Below are 21,481 nucleotides of genomic sequence, written 5' to 3'. Positions count from 1 at the left end.
CACACACACACACACACACACACACACACACACACACACACACACACACACACACACACACACACACACACACACACACACACACACACATACACACACTTCCCTCATCATTCCCCTGCATGCTGCTGACTGCATGATGTCTACATTTAAGGCCAGATGCAGTGAAGAAGAACGACAAGGTGATGAGTGACCCAAGGTTCTGATTTATTTTCGGCTGAGACAGTTAAAATCGTCCGTTTCAGATTGCACATTTTGACAACACAGCCTCTGTTTACATCCTTGCTCATAGGTGGATAATCATGCACAGCATACATTCTGTGTGTACTATCTATCTATTTATCCTGCACAATGCAATTCGCCTGTGACAGTGTTACATTCCTGAGGTTTTTATGCGATCTCTAACTTGATTCCATCTCAGCTGGCTTGCTTACATTCAGAGCCCTTTGGCATCACAACTGAACTAATGCCATACAGCAATTCAGTTTTGTGATTTCAGGAGAAATCCCTCAAAGAGGATGCACAGAGAAACACATGTACAGTAAAAACCACTCCCTTTGCACACTGACACTAAAACAGGAGTCATTTCCACAATGAACCCCTGTGCTCACAGCACTCAGGCGGGGGCTGTTAAGATGATTTTCATTGCAACCTGGTCTCGAGCCAAACCTGCCCCCTGACAGTGTTAATAGTAATTGGCAGGTCGTAAAAAAGAGAGCTACAAAAGGGCCAGGCAGCTAAGTGGTGGAACTCCAATTCATTGTGAGTTTGGCCCACGAGGGAAAGACACACAGGGATGGAGAGCAGTGTATTGAGAGGAAAAAAAAGAAAAAAGATAGTCTGCCTGGTTGAGATTTATAGTTTTTCCCTTCCATCTCGCCACTCCTCCATTCCCCTTTTGTCACTACATTAACTTTCATACCTTTCTGGATGAATTTGTTTCGGATAATTCAACTCTCCTCTCTTGTTTGAGTGACCCAACTGAAATGATTTTCATGGCATACATGTTATAGAGAACAATTTGTTGCAGAGGTCAGACTATACCACTCACTAATGGCATCTGCACTAGGGAAGGCCCCCAGAGGAAAGAGGAAAAGCGGGAAGAGGAGGAGGAGGAGGGTCACGGCCCATTTTGCAGGAGTACTAAATTAGTAATGGGGACTTGACGAAGGAATGTTGGGGGTGTGTGTGAAGGTCAAAGGTTTCCCACCTGCTTAGCATGGCCACGGTGCTGTGGTTGCTAATGAGCCTTCTAATAAAATTGAGCAGAGCTTAAATTAAGCAGTTAAGGCCTAGTGAGGTGAAGCCATCGGGTCTCTATGGACGTGGTGCCTTTTCTCTCTCTCTCTCTCTCTCTCTCTCTCTCTCTCTCTCTCTAATCAGGAGCATCCCCCGTTTCCAGAAAACTACCTGTCAACAATTTTAGCCGCTTTTTCCGAGAAGATTCGGCTTATGCAAAGTGTGTTTTATAAGGGCGTGGAAGGCATACATGTTTATCCAGTAGAACAGAAATCCAAGAGAGCATTCCTATTTGATCCCTAATCCAAGACTCATCTGCTTATCCTTAAGGCTGAGTCAGTTCATTATGGGGGAAAACTTTCCTATGCAAGGTGGGGAGCGCCTTAACTCCCATCCCACAGGGCTTGTCCTCACACTCAAATGTGCCTGAGATAAAAAAAAAAAAAACAAGCAAGAAAGAACAAAAAAAAAGATGGGCCATTACGATGGTTGACGAAGGTATCCAGTGTCTCTCTCGCTGCCTTCTCAGAATGGTAAAGGAGGTAAAACGCTCTCCGCCTTTTTTTTACCAGCCTGAATGGGACAAATGAACTCATCTCATCTTCTAATCATCCAGTCATTCTAACTCTGTTTATTTTCTCAGCTCGCAGCCGCCAACCAGCGCTGGACAGACTTACATTCTGTTCTAATACGACGGGGTTTAACATCTTTAGTTTAACATTGTCGGAGCAGAGTGATCGCCTTAATCGCGGAGGCTGTGGGATTAGTATGAATCACAGTTATGGAGGAGCTTGAGTTTATGTAGCCCTGTGTGTGTGTGTGTGTGTGTGTGTGTGTGTGTGTGTGTGTGTGTGTGTGTGTGTGTGTGTGTGTGTGCGCTCTCTGTGTCTCATTGTCTAGCACTGACAGCAGCCGGCCCATCCCTGTCAGCCTCAGGGCCAGCAACGCGAGCGAGAAGACCTGCCAGGAGTTATGTGAACCCAAAACACTATGGATCTGCATAGCCCCATAGAAACCAAACTCACAACCAGTAAATAGACTGGAGGTGATGTTTGACATGAGCAGGGAGAGCCCCTTGTTTAGGGGAGATTGCTGGAGATATGTCTAGCGTGTTTCCTTCTCCGCAAAAAGCCTGAGCCCTGAGTGTGTGTTTGTTGATGTGTGTTAAGGTCTAGGCAGAGGAGACAGGCTTAGGTAATGGCTGGATGTAAAACAATAGAGAGCAAAGACTGTGTGCAGAGACACCTTATTATACTTGGCTTTGGCAGCTATGGGTTGATGGCGGGAAGCTGCGCTGCGGTTATAAACATTTCGCAAATTGATTTAGAGCTAATACTCGAAGAGGAGGAGGAGGAGGAGTCTTCAATAGTTCACACTGTGATTATCAGATCAGACACTGATGGCAGCAAGGAAAACATCAGCCAACTTGTTTTCAGTAATCCGCCTTTACTTTGAAAGGGAAACATTGCTCCATTAGTCAACAAACAATACGTTTACACACACCGTTCCAACTCGTAGCCTCTGCCACAAAAAAACTGACCCGAGTGAAAGCAGAGATTTTTTGGGTCTTCTTCCTGAGGAAACTGTAAATCCAGTTAGTTCCTCATCATCATTCCCGCTAAGTGGTGCCACTGCATCCGTTCACACATGAGGATCCCCAAACATCAGGGTGATACGGCTCTGCCAAGACTGTCAGCGCAAAAGACTCATGTGTAATAGAAATGTACGCGATGCATTCAATGTCTCTAAACTATCTGGCACACCGCATACTGCAGTGTACTGTTACATCGTATTATGTTGTCACACAGCGGGGCCTTGTTCGGCACCTACCAAAAGTTTGCTGTGGATGCTGCTGGGAGCATCTAAAGCTGTCAGTCCCTCACGCTATTAAGACAGCTGCTCTTAGTGGCTATTGTTCAGCGGGGAGCTATGGGGGACCTGACAGGCCTAAGGAATCTTTTTTTCACCCTAAAGGGCTTTTCACAACTATAACCCTGAATAGGACCTGCCAATGTCATCCTCCAGCCATGGCATTTTTATGGCACAGCTGACATACGCACAACGCACTCTCGTCAGCCCCTCTGTGGCTCTAGCCGGGGCTCCCTTTATTGCCGCACTGTATCTCAGCTTGTGTTTTCCCATAGACATCACTTGGAGGAGACCTTTTTCCAGGCAGTGCCACTTTATCTTGGAATTACTCACGCAAACACTCACACACACACACACACACACACACACACACACACACACATACACACACACACACTCTAAGAGCAAAGGGCGCACAAATAAAGACAGATGGGGCAGAGAGAATCACTTCCCTCTCTCTCACGCAGGTGCACACACTTTCTCACACACACACACACACACACACACACACACACACACACACACACACACACACACACACACACACACACACACACATAAACACATCACTCTATACACACCACTCAGACAAAAGACCCTTGATTACTCAGCAAATGGCTGCACCACTGATCATAGGCCAGCCCTTTTACAAACTGGCCTATTATGTGGTCTCAGCGTGGGGTGGAAGTGTTGCAGGGGCCTGAGGCAGCGTGTCTGTGGTGGGCTAAAGGACTGTGCGAGTGAGTGTGTGTGTGTGTGTGTGTGTGTGTGTGTGTGTGTGTGTGTGTGTGTGTGTGCGCACACACTAAGGCTGAGAAGTGCTCCCATGCTGCGCTTCCTAACGAGAGGGCAGGTCAGCCATTAAATGGGCACTAATGCGGGAAATTGGAGGCCATTAGGCCTTTCTTTGTTGTTGTGCCTCTGTGTGGCTAGTTAGACTCTTCAAAAAGGAAAGGCCTTATTAGCCCCCACATGAAGACAGAGAGAATATATGGGCCATTTTGCTCGGTATGGAGCATGCTGGCCTGCTGCTGGAGGCTGTTACAGAACATTACAGGCCATGTGCACACGCTTGTAATGTTCATTTAGGACAGCGTTGATGTGTCAAAGGCTTTCCAATCACATATGTAGTTTTAATTTGTTTCTAAACATTTGTAGGCTAGCTAGTATGACAGTACGGAAGTGACCTTATTGGGCATTTTGGTTTATTCTCTTCTACTGGGCACAAATGAACCACTTCAGCCAGCTTCATGCCATATCCAACAAATGTATTTCTGAAATTTTAAGAGCGAAAATCAGTAGGAAGGAAGGAAGGAAGGAAGGAAGGAAGGAAGGAAGGAAGGAAGGAAGGAAGGAAGGAAGGAAGGAAGGAATATCAGTACGTTTAAAGGTTAAAAATTAAACCATGAAATTCAGACATATCAGAACGATTGTTTTTTTTTTTTTTTAAGAAGCTTAATTCTCCCAATCAAACCAAAATATGAGACCAACATTTCCAAATATTTTCACTGTGTTAAAAAATACCGTCTCTATGTGTATCCAAGGAGCTAAAACAGACAGAAACATGGCCCGAGTGTCCTGCTTCAGCACTTGAAGACTTTCTAAACATTGCATCGCCGTAACTGTGAGAAGTGGGATTTGGATAAAAGTAAATGCTAGTGTCTTTTCAGTCAGGGGAAGTTCCTTTGCTAAATGTAACTGCCATAACACTAAAAATACAAGTAAAAGCAGAGATCAAAGAAAAATTACAATTATTGGCACAAGATAAGAGTGACAATGACAAAATAGAAACGGAAAAAATGCTCAAAAGTGGACATCGTAGGGGAGAGTGGCCCAAGTTGTGCCACTTTTTACTCAAAGTGACTTTAAAGTGAGGCCTTGACAGTAAAGTCTCCAACTCAAATATGTACATATATTTCAGGGTGTTGTGCATCCCTGGCAATAAAAACTTTGGATCTGGAATAAACTGTTGAAGAAATATAGCTTTCGGTAGAAAAGTTGTCTTGTGGCACAACTTGCCCCCTGTGTGGTGTAAGTTGTTCCACAAGAGAGAATACCATGGGGTAAATTGTGCCATTGATATATATCTCATAAACTGTAATGCAAGACAAATCCATTAGACAATTACTTATTTAAAGGTGCACTGTGTAATATGACATCATCTAGAAAGTTCTAGAAAGTTCTAGAATGCAACGCTCCCTGGGTAACCCCAACCCTTTAGAATAATAACAGAAGCTACAGTGGCCTTCAAGGACAAGAACAATTCTAAATTCTAAACAATGCACCTGATGACATTCCAAAAAACATGGATGCCTCCATAAGACTTGCCTGCTCAATGTACAAAATGTAATATTAATATAGTAATTCTCCGCTCAGGAGGATAATTCAGATTATTGGCAGAGGTGATTTTACACCAATGAGGACATATTTATGAATGAGGATATTGATTTTTGATAATAAATTACTTAAAATGTTACACAGTGCCCCTTTAAGGTTTATTTAAAGTAAATAAAGTAAATATTTTACAAAGATTGAAGGACAATTTTCTTAAACAAGGCCTAGCAGATCTAGGTGGTTTTACCTGCTAAGCTCACACTGACAAAGTCACCATCACCATCTTTCTGGCCATCTGAACTCTCATCAGTGGTGTCGTTAAGTGAAATGGAGATGTCAGTCTCTTCTGAGCTACTGCAGACAATCACTTTATTTTGGTGACCAGCATATACAGCCATGCCAATGGCACAACTCTCAGAAATGTACTTTGCACTAGCTGCTCCGCCCTTGTAGAACCAACTGCCACCTGGCATATGCGATTCCCCCTCCATTTCTGCCTTTAAATCAAGGCTCAAAACCCATCTGTACACCCTGGTTTTTCCTCCCCATTAACTATCTTATCTCTGCACTACTATCTTTGTTTATATGTGGATGTCTGGGCTTTATGTCTTTTATTTTGGTTATTGTTATTTTACCTTAATTTTTTACCTACTGAATGCACAATGTAAAGCACTTTGGACAGTGCAAACTGTTAGACATGTGCTTTTATAAATTCATTTTACTTACTTACTTACTTATAACTCACCTAGGCCCTCTGGCACAAATCACCCCATCCCCAGAATTCTGGATAATAAGCATGATGCGGCAGTATAGGGCTGACATTGTGCTAACTATATAGACACAACGTGTAGCATACTAAAGCACTAAAACATGTGTCAAATGTTTTCAAACGTGTCTATAATTTTTTAGCTTAAATGTGCTTATATCTTATTCCATGTTTCTCCCTTCTTTACAGGATGAGTTAAATGGATGGCTCTTCTTAAATATGTGGTCACATTTCCAATTTCTTCTATGGTTTTCTAGAAACAAGGGGTGGCACAACTTCCCCACCGGCACAATTTAGGCCACTCTCCCCTAATAGCAATAAATGATTGAAATTAAATTAATTAACTAAATGATTCTGTATGATTGTTTTTGACTCTACACACTGTGTACTGTCTGTGTACTGCCTTGTGGCTGAGGTTGTGTGGATATGGTGATGTGCTCTGCTCTGCTGGTAAATCCTTTTGCTTAACGTTAACCTTCGCTCCACTACTAATAGCTTCATGAGGGATCCCTGATGCCTCCTGAGGCTAGGCGGTTCTCACACCTCTTTAATTGCACCGGACAGATAATCAGACTACATTTTATCACCCGCTGACAGAACGTGCAGAGTGTGTTGACTCTCTGCCTGTGCTGGGAATTGCATAATTTGTGAGTGTTAAATTATGAAGAAGAAATTTAAAAAGGAGAAAGAAATAAGCAGCTTGACTGAAATGGTAAAAAAAAAATAAGTCAGACAAGTGTGTAAAGGCTGTTTGACGTGCATTAGAATCTCTCCGGTAGAAAATCAGTCTTCATAGTCAATCTGCCTTTGATAACGCTGCATGACTGATGAATATTCTGTGTGACTGTCTTAATTAGCCAAAAAGTCTACTCCAGTCAATTTAACGAGCATCATCCTGATATCCTTCCCTTCCTCTGTCCACCTCATCCTTTTCTTTCCACAGCTTTTTTTCGCCCGTTGTTTTTCTTAATTCATCTTTATTTCTATATAAATATATAGAAATACTTCTTCTCTCAACATTGCTACAGTGTCTGTGAGGCGAACTGCTTATTAAAAACACAGCGGCTGTGAAGAAAACATGGCCTTCTTTCGGGAGCAGCATCCGAGATCCAGAGTTTAGTCGGGGTCATTAGAGACTGAGTGAAGAGGGCTAGAGGGCTCACAGGGGGCCAAATGCTGCGGCTAATTGGCTCCAATAAAGGAATTAAATTAGCCTGATATAATCTCGGAGCTCGCCCTCCCCTTTTTCCTCTCCCTCTCTTCTCCCACTCATCCAGCAGCAGCAGCAGCAGCCTCGCTCCAACACACCGTTCCCAGGGAGCCCCTCAATGCATTGCTGACTATGTCCACACATGTCTTTAAACTCCCCACTACACTTCATAAATCCTCCAAGACATTAGAAGTATATCTCTATAGTCCTTTCAATGTTTGTTGTATGATTCCCCCCCCCCCCCCCCCCGAAACTCTCTCCCTTGTTCCTCCAAGAAAATCTGAAAAATCTTACTCGGTTAAAGGTTTTTGGATAATTATCCTCCTTGCTGGGCTTTGATGGTGGACTTTATAACACATTTATATGTGTTCATCATGCTGTAATACAATGAGTGGTTTTGTATTGTCACAGAGTAGTTTGGTTTTCTATTTGTAAAGTAAACTTATTGTACAAAAGATTGTGGTTACAATTGTTGTCCCATATGTTTCAAGTTGTATTTGTGTGATGGAGAGTCCTATTTTTCTTCAGATTATTAATTAAAAAGACTAAATATAAGAAGTGTGTGGTGGGAACACGCCTCTTGGCAGCATTTGAAAAAGAAAAGCTGATTGTATACTTAAGGGGGAAAAAAAGAACGCAGACTTCCTGTGTCTGTATGAAGACAATTTACAGTCTAATAATGGGTAATGGCCTTTCATTATTATTTCTAACGGCAATTCAACAGATTGTGGCAACAAACATTGAAATACAAAGGGTTTGCTTGTATAAAAGGGATTAATCGTGCTGATAAAGCCGGATGACATATTTATGAAGACATAAACTGTATCTACAGAGAACGACAAACACAAAACACTGACAAGAGTGCCTACATATCACCCCAGTCCCTCAGATGCGTTCAATGTGCCATTCATTTTATCTGGAAATTCCTGTCTAACTCATGCCAGTGTATGGATCAACAAACACAGGATTAAAAAGCAGTATTGTTTGAATTTATAAGAGGCTAAATAAACAATTTGAAACAGATTTACGAGTTGATGTGTGTCAGAGAGCATACTTTACGATGCATCTTGGTTACAGGCCGAAACAGTGTTTTGGTTCAACACTTATTATGGAGGCTTTAAAAGTCAAATTCTTCAGTTGTTTTGGGAGAAACAGTCATTATCAGCGATAATTTCTTCTTAGTGAAATTCCATCGATGGTGAATCACGTTTCTTTCTCTTTCGCGTGGCCCGACATCAGTGTCACTTGTTGCCGAGATAACATTTTTAAATCATTCCTCAGCGAGAAAATATCAACATGGAAGTAATCCGGCCACAAAATGATTGTTTGTGAAGTCTGTTCTTCTTAAGTATAAATCCCAGACATTAAAGGATAATACCGCTGTTGTTCTTTGTCACACGTGTGCCAATTGTTGAAATGTTGGCCCTCCAGTTAACAGTAACATTGTTCCGCCTGCTTTCTGTTTACAGTCAACATAGTTATATAAATATGTGAGCTCTTACACTGCCAATCATTCTTGTGCAGTTTTAAAAAATGCACGCAAAGCAAATCTATTTTATTATAGCAAACATTAATCAATAATGGCTTCTGTTGCATTCTGTTGCACGTTTTCTGGTGGAGGGCAATGTACAGCTAGTACAAATTTAAGGTACTTTTGTGTTAGTTTTTCAGTTTTATGCAAATGTATACTACTCCACTGCTATTTAGATTGTAGTTGTAATAGATTTACTGTATCCAAACACAATGTGTAAAATTATTCAACAGTAATTAAACTTCTACCTACTACAACATTAAAATAGCGCTTAGTCATTTAGGCAATTTCTATAATTATATTAAAATATAATATATAATAGAACATCACTCATTGGGGATTTTTTTCAGTAGCAGAACTTTTTACTTTTGATACAGTGCTTAAAGTAAATTGATATATTACTTTTACATGTGATGGACTATTTTTATTATGCGCTGTGGCATTGATTCTTTGGCTTAAGTAACAGATTCCACCTGTGCAGATTAATGACTTGACACCAAGGGAGAAATGGAAGTCTGTCAACAACTGAAGCTTCACATGTTGCTTTACAAACCTTTCTCTATCTGTCTATCTATCTATCTATCTATCTATCTATCTATCTATCTATCTATCTATCTATCTATCTATCTATCTATCTATCTATCTATCTATCTATCTATCTATCTATCTATCTATCTATCTATCTATCTATCTATCTATCTATCTATCTTATTTTTGTATGTATTTTATTAAGTAGAATTGCTTTGTTGGTGAAAGGTGTTCTACAAACAAACTACAGTTGCCGTTAAAGAAATAACCAAAAAGGAATTAAGGAACAATGTCATGGATTGATCAACCACAGCAGTAACTTGTTTGACAGCTATAGTTTCCTGTTTCTGGATCAATGTCTCTTGCATGTGTAACTCACATCTTACACACCAGTTGCACACACACACACACACACACACACACACACACACACACACACACACTGGACCATCTGTGAAATGGATCCATGTGGGGTTTTGTGTTCGACACACATCTGATCCTGCTTGGCCATGTCGGGCGGCAAACCTTCCAAACTTCCCAGGCATGTGTGTTATGTTTCCCCATCGACCCCCAGAGATTAGAGAGAGAGAGAGAGTGAGAGAGAGAGAGAGAGAGAGAGAGAGCGAGATGGAGAGAGAGCAGGCAGCAGGCTGTGTGTGTGTGTGTGTGTGTGTGTGTGTGTGTGTGTGTGTGTGTGTGTGGGTATGAGGGGGATAGGAAGAGGGAATACCATGATTAAATTTAATGTACCGTACAGTATATGGGGGAGTATCAAGTTGTTCCAGACATTTTAAGCCACGGCTCATGAAAACATTTGCAAGAAATAAGTCATAGTAAACATCGACTACTACTGTACACTTTCCTTCTCTTTCTCTTGACCCTTTCAAAATTCAAAACACACGGCAAAGGCAGAGGACACCAAACAGGAGTGTTGTTTAGAAGTTAATGTGATTACTTTTGGGGGAGCCCCATTGGATTAAAAGTGAGCTGCAGGACAGCAGAGCTCCTGCTGCTCTCCTCATGGCAGGTGGTGGTGTTGGGTTTTGGGTCTCCTGTCCTGTTTGGGTTGAGCGCTGGATTTGAAGGCAGCGGGGAGGCTGACATCTCCTACATAAGGAGACCTCCCCAGACATCACAAAATGTCTATTTGATGAAAATATCAATGACAGGGAATACAGTTTTGTCTGAGTTCATGCAGCTCTTTTGTGTGCCTTTTATATCCTGCGTATTAGCGAGCAGCAGCCTGCAGCTATAGCCTACAATGACAAGCACGGGCCCAGATTGTGGATGTAGCGTGAAAGTGGCCAGAGATCAGTCGCTCGAGTTTCTCTTTTTTTGGGGACACATCGAGGCTGTGACCGACATTTCTCAATTACCAGGGCTTATCGCAAGTACGATGAGCTTAACCTCATACCTCAAGCTCCGAGGCTTGGGGGTTTTCCCTCTAATTAGCAGAGGGGAAGGCTGCCTCTGTGCCGCTCCATGACTGAGGTCAGTTTGATAGGGGCTGGGAACCACTCAAAGAAACTATTTAGACAACTTTCCAAAACACAACCAGACGCAGCGTTGAGGCCCCCGTGTTTCCTACGATGTGCGGGAAAACAGAAACGCCCGATAAACAAATCAGTTTCCTGTTAAATTTGTTCTGTTAAATATTTCTGTCGGAGGTTGAAACGGTTCCAAGACTAAAAAAAGGCAGCTCTTGGTCATTTCCTGACAGCTTGTGGTCCACGTTACAGGAGGTGTTGAAAAGCTTCGGGTAAGCTTAGCTTTATCCCACTAATTCAATTGGTCTTGTTTTAAAGGTATCAGTTCACACACACACACACACACACACACACACACACACACACACAGAGCCGGCCCGAGGCATAAGCGAACTAAGCGGCCGCTTAGGGCCCCCGACTGCCTTAGTTTGTGCGTTTGATATTAACATCATATTATGCAAATGTGAGTTATCATACAAAAAAAGGAATAAAATGTTTTGGTCTAGATAATTAATAGCCTAAAAATGTAATCAGTTCATCTGGGAGGAAATCCGAAATTATGTGATTATGTCACGTTCACATCCATGCACAGTGTGTATTGAGTTTATTTAAAAACAATTGGAAATGGGGCTGCCCTCAGTTGCCCATGCACTGTGTATAGTCTATAGCCTATTTCAGCCTTGTCTGTGGAAAAAAAGATACAGTAGCTGGACAACAGAGTTCTTCTGCTTCGTTCCTCACACTGCATTTAAATGCATTCATTATATTACAGAGAAATATGTCCCGTAAAAGAAAAAGAGCTCCAAGCCCAACCCAGAGGACCCTCCATAATATTTTATTTTATATTAATATTTTTATGGAAAATCCATGTGTCCTTCTTCAATAGCTTCTAATTCATCTGACCCAGTGTCTCCAAATTATTTGTTCACACAAAATTTCTCAGATTTAGCCTCTTAATTTTCCTCTCAAAGTGCACCAGATTCATGCATTTCACTTTAAAAAGGTTAAAAAAATCTCCCGGGGGGGCATACCCCCGGACCCCCCTAGGAGGGTCTGAATCTCGGCTGTCTAATATTTTTGCACAGCCGCACAGTGGAGGCACTAGCGGAAAACACTGGGTGTGTGAATGATATTTAACACAGATCTATAATTTTAGCAGCGCTAACATTGGAGAGGGGCCCCCTAATCATATTTCGCTTAGGGCCCCCTGAAGGCTTGGGCCGGCTCTGCACACACACACACACACACACACACACACACACACACACATCGTTTTACTGCTCACCTGGGGGCGGTTACAGTCTGCCACTGACTCAATAATCCAGCCTGAAGCAGTTAACCTGATTGAAAACAGGCCGATGTTTTAGGGTGTCCTATAAGGAAAATATAGTCTGTGGAAGCATTCATTATCCAAATGTAATTTCAGCTTGTTTTAATTGGTTACTCAAATTATTATTTAACGTCTTACATGACCAAAAAAACATTTGATGTATGTTTTGTATACTAAATGTTGTACAATTGTTTCTCAAATTGTTGCCAAGTATATTTAGTTTTATTGTATAGTATTCCTCATGTGATACAATTTATTGTTCTCACATTAACGTGTTCAATCAGGGAAGGCCTGCCTTGCCTCAGGTGCACTCGTTGAGTCTGCATGTGTGCGTGGGTGTGTGTTCTGCTGTGAATGGCAGCAGTAGCTTTTGTTTGCCATGAAGGTGTGTGAGCTGATGCTCGACTGAAATCAACTATATGACAGCTTTTGTTTCTCAACTGAGGGCAGAAACCATGAATCCAGCTGGTTGTAAATAGCTGGTGCGAGGAATGTTGTGTGTGTGTGTGTGTGTGTGTGTGTGTGTGTGTGTGTGTGTGTGTGTGTGTGTGTGTGTGTGTGTGTGTGTGTGTGTGTGTGTGTGTGTGTGTGTGTGTGTGTGTGTGTGTGTGTGGGTGGATGTGTGTCCATTATTTGGTACTGTTATATTATATTATATAACCGAGTTGGTCATTCTGAATGCATGGTGGTGTCTTTTAGGAAAAATGCCTCCACATCTAATCTTGGGACAACTATAGTGCAGCTTTTTGTAGAATGGGATGAAAAGAAAAAAACAAAAAGGCCATGTACCTCATATTTGGTTTGCTTGAATTTTAGAAGTGATGTTTCTCTTCTCCTCCAAGAGAGGATGTATTATGCAGCTCCTGCTACAACCTAAACAAAAAGCACTCATTTTAATGAAGTCTCTATCTCTGTAGAAAGCTTTTTATGGTAGGCTATAACAGAGAGAATATGTGTTGTCACTAGGGTTGCAAAGGGGTGGAAAGTTTCCGGTAAATTACCGGAAAGTTTCCAGAAACTTTCCACGGGAACTTTCGCTCGGGAATTTTGGGAATATTCAAAACTGGAAATTATAGGAATTAACAAAATGGCGGTAATTTAAACTATTTTTTTTCATAACCAACCATAAATCTAAACATTCAAACACTATGTTTGGTCATAGGCAGACATCCATGCAAAATAATACAATCAAAAAACATTACATTTGAACAGATTTATTTGTAAGAAGAACTTTATCAAGTTGATTATTTTATGAACAATCAATAATTTCACTGAACAACAAAAAGATGAATGTTGAGTAAATTATTACTCATCTGTCTGACCCCACCCATTCAATAAATAAAGTCAAATGCCCCCCCCCCCTCCCTCCCTCCCCACCATGTGATGGAGGAATGCACAGAGCATGTAGGGGACGTGGCCTCAGTACCCATGCAGTAGGATGTGTGCTATGTGCAATTTGCCAAGTGTACTTGCATAAAATCTGGTTGTTTTAGTCAAGATTATGCTAAAATGTATTGTCCCCAACTATATTTAAAATCAAAGCTTAAGCCTCTGTAAACCTGGTCTAGTAAAAATCAATATATGATATCAAGTTGGGTATCTCAATAAACTTTAAAAAAAAATCTGATTTGAAATTAAATGTTCATAAATATATTAAAACTTAGTTGAAAAAACTGCTTTTTACTGTCTAGAACGTTTGCCTGGACTGAAATAACATAGTTAGGAGAATTTAGTGCATTTGGGCTGCTTTAAATTTAGTAAATTCCCGTTTATTCCCGTTAATTCCCAAAATTCCCGTTAATTCCCATAAATTCCCGTTAATTCCCATGGAAAGTTTCCAACTTTGAAAATTCCCGGAATTTTGCAACCCTAGTTGTCACTCAAGGATTTTGTGCCAGGAGGAGGAGTGGATTTATTGAGGAATGTATCATTTACTTTTGTTCACTTGGCTTGACAAAAGGGTTTTTTCAACAACAACAAAAAATGAACATAGAAACAGAAACAAACTGATATTCATACTTAAAAACAAATACACAGCTATATTGGAATGTATCCGTCTTGTTTGAGCAGTGAAATGCAATCGACCAGCCAAGTCTACCCACTATATCAAATTCGACGGTTTGTGTCATAACACGCATGAGAACAAGTTGTGTCAGAATGATCACCGTGGTACATTAAAACGAATACCACTCTTCTTGATGTTTATTTGCCTTTTGATTATCCCTGAATAGAGTACTTATCAGCGGGAGCAAAGCAGCCTCGTTGAAAGAAGAGGTTCCTGTGTCACTGGGGTATTTGGCTCTTGACTGACGGTGTAATGTTATCTTTAAACACACGTCGATTATGTGCTTGATATGGAGTTATGAATGGAATCAGGTTTAACTCTGCATGGATGGATAACAGAGAGACGTGTGAGTGACAGGCGCTTGTTTTATGAACGCCAAAGGAAACCTGATAACCTCACAACGGACAAATCGCATGTCAGCTTCAGATCTTCAATTGTTTTTTTAATTAAATCCGTCTTAATTTTTCTGCAATGATATCATGTCTAAAACAGTCTGTTCTCATAAGAACATTTGAAACTGTGCCAAAGATAACAATTTCTTTTACTCAGTTTTTTTACAGTGTAAGGGGTATTGTGCGAACAATCTCGCATCACGCCCAGTATCAGTGAGTTTACATAAAGTGGCTCTCACTCGTCCCCCATTATCCGACATAATACCCTAATGGAGCATGATACCTTCACACACAATGCGGCCTGCTGCTGCCCCCACACCTTCACATCCAGCTTGTATACTCTATTCTCCAGTATCCAACGTGCCTCCCAGGACTGCAGCATTATTTTCACCAGGGGGGAAGTGTACCGCAGCTAGAATTCCCCTGTCTTCATTTAGAGGGAGGGTGGGAACGAATATTTGTAGTGTAACAGAGATGTGTCTGCAGCTCTTAGACGTGTCTGCAGGTCTGGGGGGGGGGGCATGTCTTACTCCTAGTAAATCTACGCTACTACACTGATCCTGCTACCTGAACTCTACTACACTGATCCTGCTACCTGAACGTGCCCTTTGGCGTTTACCAACCGGACAGACAGCCGCCTCAACTTTTTTTTTCAAAACAGATCCATTCACAGCTGTTTAAGAATTGAATACATCCTGTTATCAACTGATCCGTGGCTGATTCGATTGATGTGGTGAAAAAACAAAAGCACACACACACACACACACACACACACACACACACCTATACTATCGGGTTGTGGCTATCAGTGGGGGCTTTAGGGGTTTTCCAATGGAGCCAGGGAGAAAAGCATCTGCTCTGCTGTCTGAAAGGCCCACACAACATGAGTCATGCACAGGTGTAAATCTAGCTTAAGAACAACAATGAAAAGCATCAGATCTGTGTCAGTTTAAGGAAAAGATAGGTCGAAAAATCAAGTCAGCTGAATCCACGGGACACTGGAGTGAAGACGATCGTTTTAACCCGGAGCTGCTCAAGGTGAAACGCCTTCTGTTCTGACGTTTTTTGTCAGAAGGTGTCTTGTTGTGAATATCATCCTCTTGTGGTATTAAACACCTTTTGCTTTTTAGCATTAAAGTCTTTACATACTGAGGCTTAAGACAGATAGTCTGAAGCAGGGAGGGAGAACAAGCAGAGACATATCACTAATTAAACCCCTGCTGATTGGACCACTCTAGAATTGGGAGACGTTTTTAACAAATCAAATGAATGGTCTAATTAAAATAGGAATTAAATAACACTCTTCAGAATTTCATCAGAACCTGCAGGAAAGACAGAAAGCCCAGTCACCACTGATAAGGCACAGTGCTGTGTGTGTGTGTGTGTGTGTGTGTGTGTGTGTGTGTGTGTGCGTGCGTGCGTGCGTGCGTGCGTGCGTGCGTGCGTGCGTGCGTGCGTGCGTGTGTGTGTGTGTGTGTGTGTGCGTGTGTGTATGTGTGTGTATTTGTGCATGTGTGAGCATTTGTGCGTGCCCATGTGTGTGCATTTGTGCGTGCGTGTGTGTGTGTGTATTGCATGTGTATTTTAGAAAACATTTGTAATTAGGTCCTTAGAGTGAAGGGACGCATTCTCAAGGGTCCCAAACAGACACATGAATCTGGAAAAAAACATTCCCAGAAATTGACACACACACACACACACACAACCCAGTGAGGATGCACGTTGATTGAGGCTGCGGAAATTGAGATTTCCCTTCGTCTTCCTCCATTATGACGTGCAACGATGAAAAGACAAGAGATGGTGTAGAGAAACATGCAGAGATGTGCCCACCAGGGTAGCCCATTTGGACCCAGATAACCCCCTATTTCCGTACATACACACACACACATACAGTATAGTACAGTGTGCTCTGTACCCACGGCGGAGCCACAAACTGTATCAGAAGTGTTGCGGTTAATAATGCATGACTCTGTCTGCGTGGTGGTGGTGGAGGACCAGTGTCTCGGACGGCCGGCCTTAATGAAGTTGGTCTCATGTCTGCTTCACTCTGCTGCCAGAAAGTCATGAATAAACATCAGCCGGCTAATTAAACTCAGCACTGCAACTGCACTCATCAGTAAACAAGCAGCGGAGAGCGGAGTCTCGCACAGGGACTAGAGGCATGGTAATACCAGGCCTTCGCTCTCTGTTCACTACAGTTTGGGCTCTGGAGAGCAGGCCAGGACCTTGTAGAAAAGAGAGAGAAAAAAGGAATGAAGAGCGGAGAAGCACAAAAGTTTTTACTGTACAGTATACTGTATGGTGGCTCTGCATCATGTCAGATTTCAGTCTTCAGTCAAAAAGAGCCTGGAAATGAGAAATATATAACATGGCCGTGGTAAAACATTGGTCCTTTAGTATTGAATATTAGTGTAAAAAGTTTAACTCTTGTTATAAATGTGTGCACAGGGTACACAGCAAATAAAACACAGCAAAGGGTAGTTCTGCTTCGTTGTTGAACTGATCGCAAGGAAACGTTAGGACTAAGTACGGTGGCGAATAATGGACTTATTTTAGGTGGTTTCTAATGCCAAGGTCATCATTTTTTAATGGTAAGACATCATCGTACATTATGATGTATTTGCAGGGTAGTATGAATATGTACTGACACAAAAATATTTTTTCTTATTCATGTCACTTCAGTTAAAAATGAGAAAGACAATTTACTTTAAGAAAATTAAGAATATGATGCCTCATATGTTCTTTAAAGACACCCAGAGGATTTTAAAACGCTTAATTGTTTTACAAAAGCTTCCACAGGCTTTGAATAATTTGCACATCAGTTCACCTCATTGATTAACTTCAACAAAGCTCCCGAGTCTCTTTTACTCTGTTTCGTGGGAATCATTTACAATACCAAATTCTACGATGTAATTTAAACTTAGATCGCTGTCGATGGCTGCAACTGCATGTTCTTAAATGTTGGCTTATCTAACCTTTCTGCATCTCCTCCACAGCGTGTAACTGTAACCTTCACGCCCGAAGGTGTCGCTTCAACATGGAGCTGTACAAACTGTCGGGGAGGAAGAGCGGAGGAGTCTGCCTCAACTGTCGTCACAACACAGCGGGCCGCCACTGCCACTACTGCAAGGAGGGCTACTACAGAGACCTGTCCAAACCCATCTCACACAGGAAGGCCTGCAAAGGTACAGTGCTCTTGTTCTGTTTTTGTATTCCTTTATCTGGCCACCACACTCGTCTCTCTCTATTACTGACCAGTCATCTTTTTTTACAAATAAACATATTTTACAGAAATGGATTGTGTTTGCAGCAAAGCGATTGGAACTCTCTAGAATTGAGAGACGTTTTTAACAAATCAAATGAATGGTTTTATTTAAATAGGAATTCAATAACGCTCTTCAGAATTTCATCAGAAAATTTCAGGTGGAGTCAGCGATTATGGAGAACACTCCAGTGACTGTCTCCTCCTCACCATCTGCAACCTGTCTGTACTGTGTGTGGTCTCAAGATTTAAAAAAAGCTGGCGTTAATACACAGCCTAGGCTCTGTAAACTGACATGCTGCTAGCTGCGGTGGCCCTACTGTAGGAGATATTCACTGATTTTGACAAAAAGTGATTTTCGAGCATTCTCCAGAATCACTGACTCCACCTTCAAAAACATACATAGCAACCTAACATACTCAATACAATCTACTTCCGCGATTATGATGGGTCTTATGAAACAGTGGTAATACTTTACAATAAGGGTACATTAACAAACTGTTAATGCTTAGTTATTAAGGTTAGGGATTGTTTATGCATTCACTATGATTAATGTGTGTCTAATGTATGAATGTTTAGTTAAGTATTAACAAAGTTAATGCTTAGTTAATGCCTATTAAGCATGACTTAAGCATTATCAATGGTTAGTTAACGACAAATTCATGTTTAGAATGCATTTACTAAGCATTAACTAACAGTCAATTAATGTACCCTTATTGTAAAGTGTTACCGAAACGGTTTTAGGTTAGAATTACAGGAAGTGGGGGGGACGCCAGCAGTCTCTCCATTCCTTAGGCCTGTCTCGCCCTCCTCATCTCACTCACTCTGTCAGCGGAGATGAGTTGGAGGTCTGTTGGGATTGTGGAGGTCATGGTGGTGGTGGTGGTATGGGGCGGGTCGGGCTGGGTGTTCCCTCATCGACAGTTGAGTTATTTGGGGTGGAGGAGGAGGGGGGGGGCAGAGGGGTTGACAGGACAAGCAAAACAAACAGAGTCAAGGTGTGAAGTGATCTCAGAGAGAGACGAATGAGAAACCATGAAGACGGGTGGTTTGAACGGAGAGATAGAGAAGGAAAAGGAGGAGACAAGGTGAAGCTCAGGCTCAGACGGGTGAAATATGGGAGGGAGGGAGGGAGGGAGGAGAAAAAGAGGAAGAGAGGAGGATGAGAGGAACACACCCCCACGCAGGTGTGCTCGCTATAAGTGCTGGATGAATCGCCTGCCATCAGCCCTCACCGTAGCTAATAAGGGTCAAAGAAAGAGAGGAGGATGAGGAGGAGGAGGGGAGGGGGTGATTGAAAAGAGAGAGAGAGGGAATGTTTTCTCACCTCCTCTATAGCTGCAGGGAAAGATAACAGGAGCTGAATCCCCCCGTCCCTGTGCAAACAAGCCCAGAGACACCTCAGAGTCGCCACGGCGTAGATACACACACACACAAATACACACATACCTGTTTTGAGGGGTCCCAGAGAGCGCTAGCTTTCCAAAAGGACAGTCCGAAAGGGAAATATTAGCCGCCTGCTGACAGTTTAAGCCGGAGTTTTCTCACATCATTCACCAGGGGGTAAATAAATAAACTCACTCAATCAGTCACTTTGACAGCAGGCATGTCTGAATAGTTAAACATCTGCGAAGGTTTTTGATGTTCACACAAAGACAATGATTTGTCAAGATGTGTGGTGGTGACTAATGCTGCTGATACCGCTGATAAAAGACAAAACAATATCTGATCTGTCGAGGATGACGACACGCTTCATGCCGCCCATAACAAAAACATTTATCAAACTAGTGCATTAGAGCGTCACGTGTGTTGCATTTTTAGACACATTAAATTCCCAACGCCCAGCGACCGCATCGAGTACGTTTCATTCCCTGCATGAGTAAAACATAAATAAAAAAGAGGAAAGAAAAACATAACAAAGCTCACTGACAAATGCCATTGCCATTTATTCGCGCCTGCAGCCGCCCATGAGCGATATTCTTCCACATGACATTAACACCTTCTGTGGCTTTGGGCCCATTCCCCTGTCGAGCAGGAATGCAAACACACATTCATCACCGCTGGGACGTTGTGTATCATTAACCCCTATCCTCCGCTGTGTCTACCAGGAGAGCTAATTGTGGAGATTTAACCTCTCTTTTTTCCCTGTTTGTTTTTACATCCCTTCTCACGTGTCCAAGACTTGATTCTTTCAGCATCCCATAACTCACTTCCATGGGGGGAGGGGGAGGGGTTGTTTTCTCTTAAGAAAAAGAAGTTAGATGCCTAGAGGTCCTGCCGTGCATTTCACCACAGACATAAGAATGGAATCTGCTTACTCACACTTGCAGAGAAAAAGATGCAGTAGAGTTTACAATGTACAGTAGACAAGATATTAACATAGAGATAATAATTCAATCTTATTTTAATTAGTTATTGACTGAATTTGTATCAATATTACAATTTTCTCTAACGGCTTACACATTTAAGATGATGGAGACCTTAGCCCCTTTTATCAGCATTATTAACTGCCTATCATTGCTTTTTGTATTGCTTGTACTGTTGAGTTTCTTCAGTTTGCTAGCCAATGACATGAGGACCTTGAAAGCAACATGTAGGTCATCCAAGAGAAAACAATCCATGATTGGTTTTGTAGTAGAACTAAATGAAAGCACGGTCCATGTAAATTTAAAATGTGTTTACTATCATTATAAGAACAATCTGCATGCATTTCACCGATTCTGGAAATCTGCTCTCAAATGAGATGATGATGATGATGATGATGATTATGAATTTGATGTTGGGAAACTTTGGATATATGAGTGGAGAGGCCCAAGTCAAAACAACAAGTCAAAAGCTGTGAGAAATGCACCTGGTATGGACCTCTGGCATGTGGAGCAGACTGGTTGTGTATAGGACTTGGGTATATTTAGGGCTGGCTCTGTATGTTATGCCTGTGTGAAGCTTTTTGATCATTAGTGCTACTGATCTGGAGCCTGACAGGAACTCCTCATCTGTCCTTTATGCATGATGGGCTCTGTCTCTGTAAAAGCTGCGTTTCTAATATGCTGTTAATGTGAAGCGTACCTGCTGCAACATTTAGTCCTCCATTTAAACCATGAGTACAATGCTGTCGTGTGTATTTCAGCTATACAAAGAAAATGTCAGCTACATCTACAATAAAAAATTTAAGTTTATCTAGTCACTTTTCAATACTAAATAAGCTAGTATTTTAATAGAACCTCAACTCCATTTTTCAATATTTGAAAAGCCAGATTTCCTAAAGTTCCAATCGATGAGTCCATCAGCGCCGATTTTTATGGTTAACCATTTGTTTTATGTTAAAAAACATATGCAAATAAATAATGCCTAAATGTCTCCGCTCTCATCCAGATCCAATGTTATTCTCGTTGTTGAATTAATATCATAATTTTTTTACCAGAATACACATTTATTAATTGTCAACAACTTATAAAATACTCACACAATTAC

At 41.7% G+C, this 21,481-nt stretch overlaps 1 protein-coding gene across 4 annotated transcripts in view; it reads left to right on the top strand.

Moving 5' to 3' along the window:
- ntn1a (netrin 1a) overlaps nt 1–21,481 on the top strand; it is a 60,795-nt gene that overhangs the window by 17,845 nt on the left and 21,469 nt on the right. For all 4 annotated transcript variants that reach the window (XM_080030068.1, XM_080030070.1, XM_080030069.1 and 1 more), the window contains exon 3: nt 17,745–17,933. In XM_080030068.1, coding sequence (XP_079886194.1) covers nt 17,745–17,933 — 189 coding nt within the window. The remainder of the gene's footprint in view (nt 1–17,744; nt 17,934–21,481) is intronic.

The sequence above is a fragment of the Ammodytes marinus genome, assembly GCF_949987685.1.
Source record: "Ammodytes marinus genome assembly, chromosome: 6".
Taxonomy (NCBI): Eukaryota; Metazoa; Chordata; class Actinopteri; order Uranoscopiformes; family Ammodytidae; genus Ammodytes; species Ammodytes marinus.
Note: the sequence above shows the minus strand (reverse complement) of the source record. Positions and strands in the feature narration are given on the sequence as shown.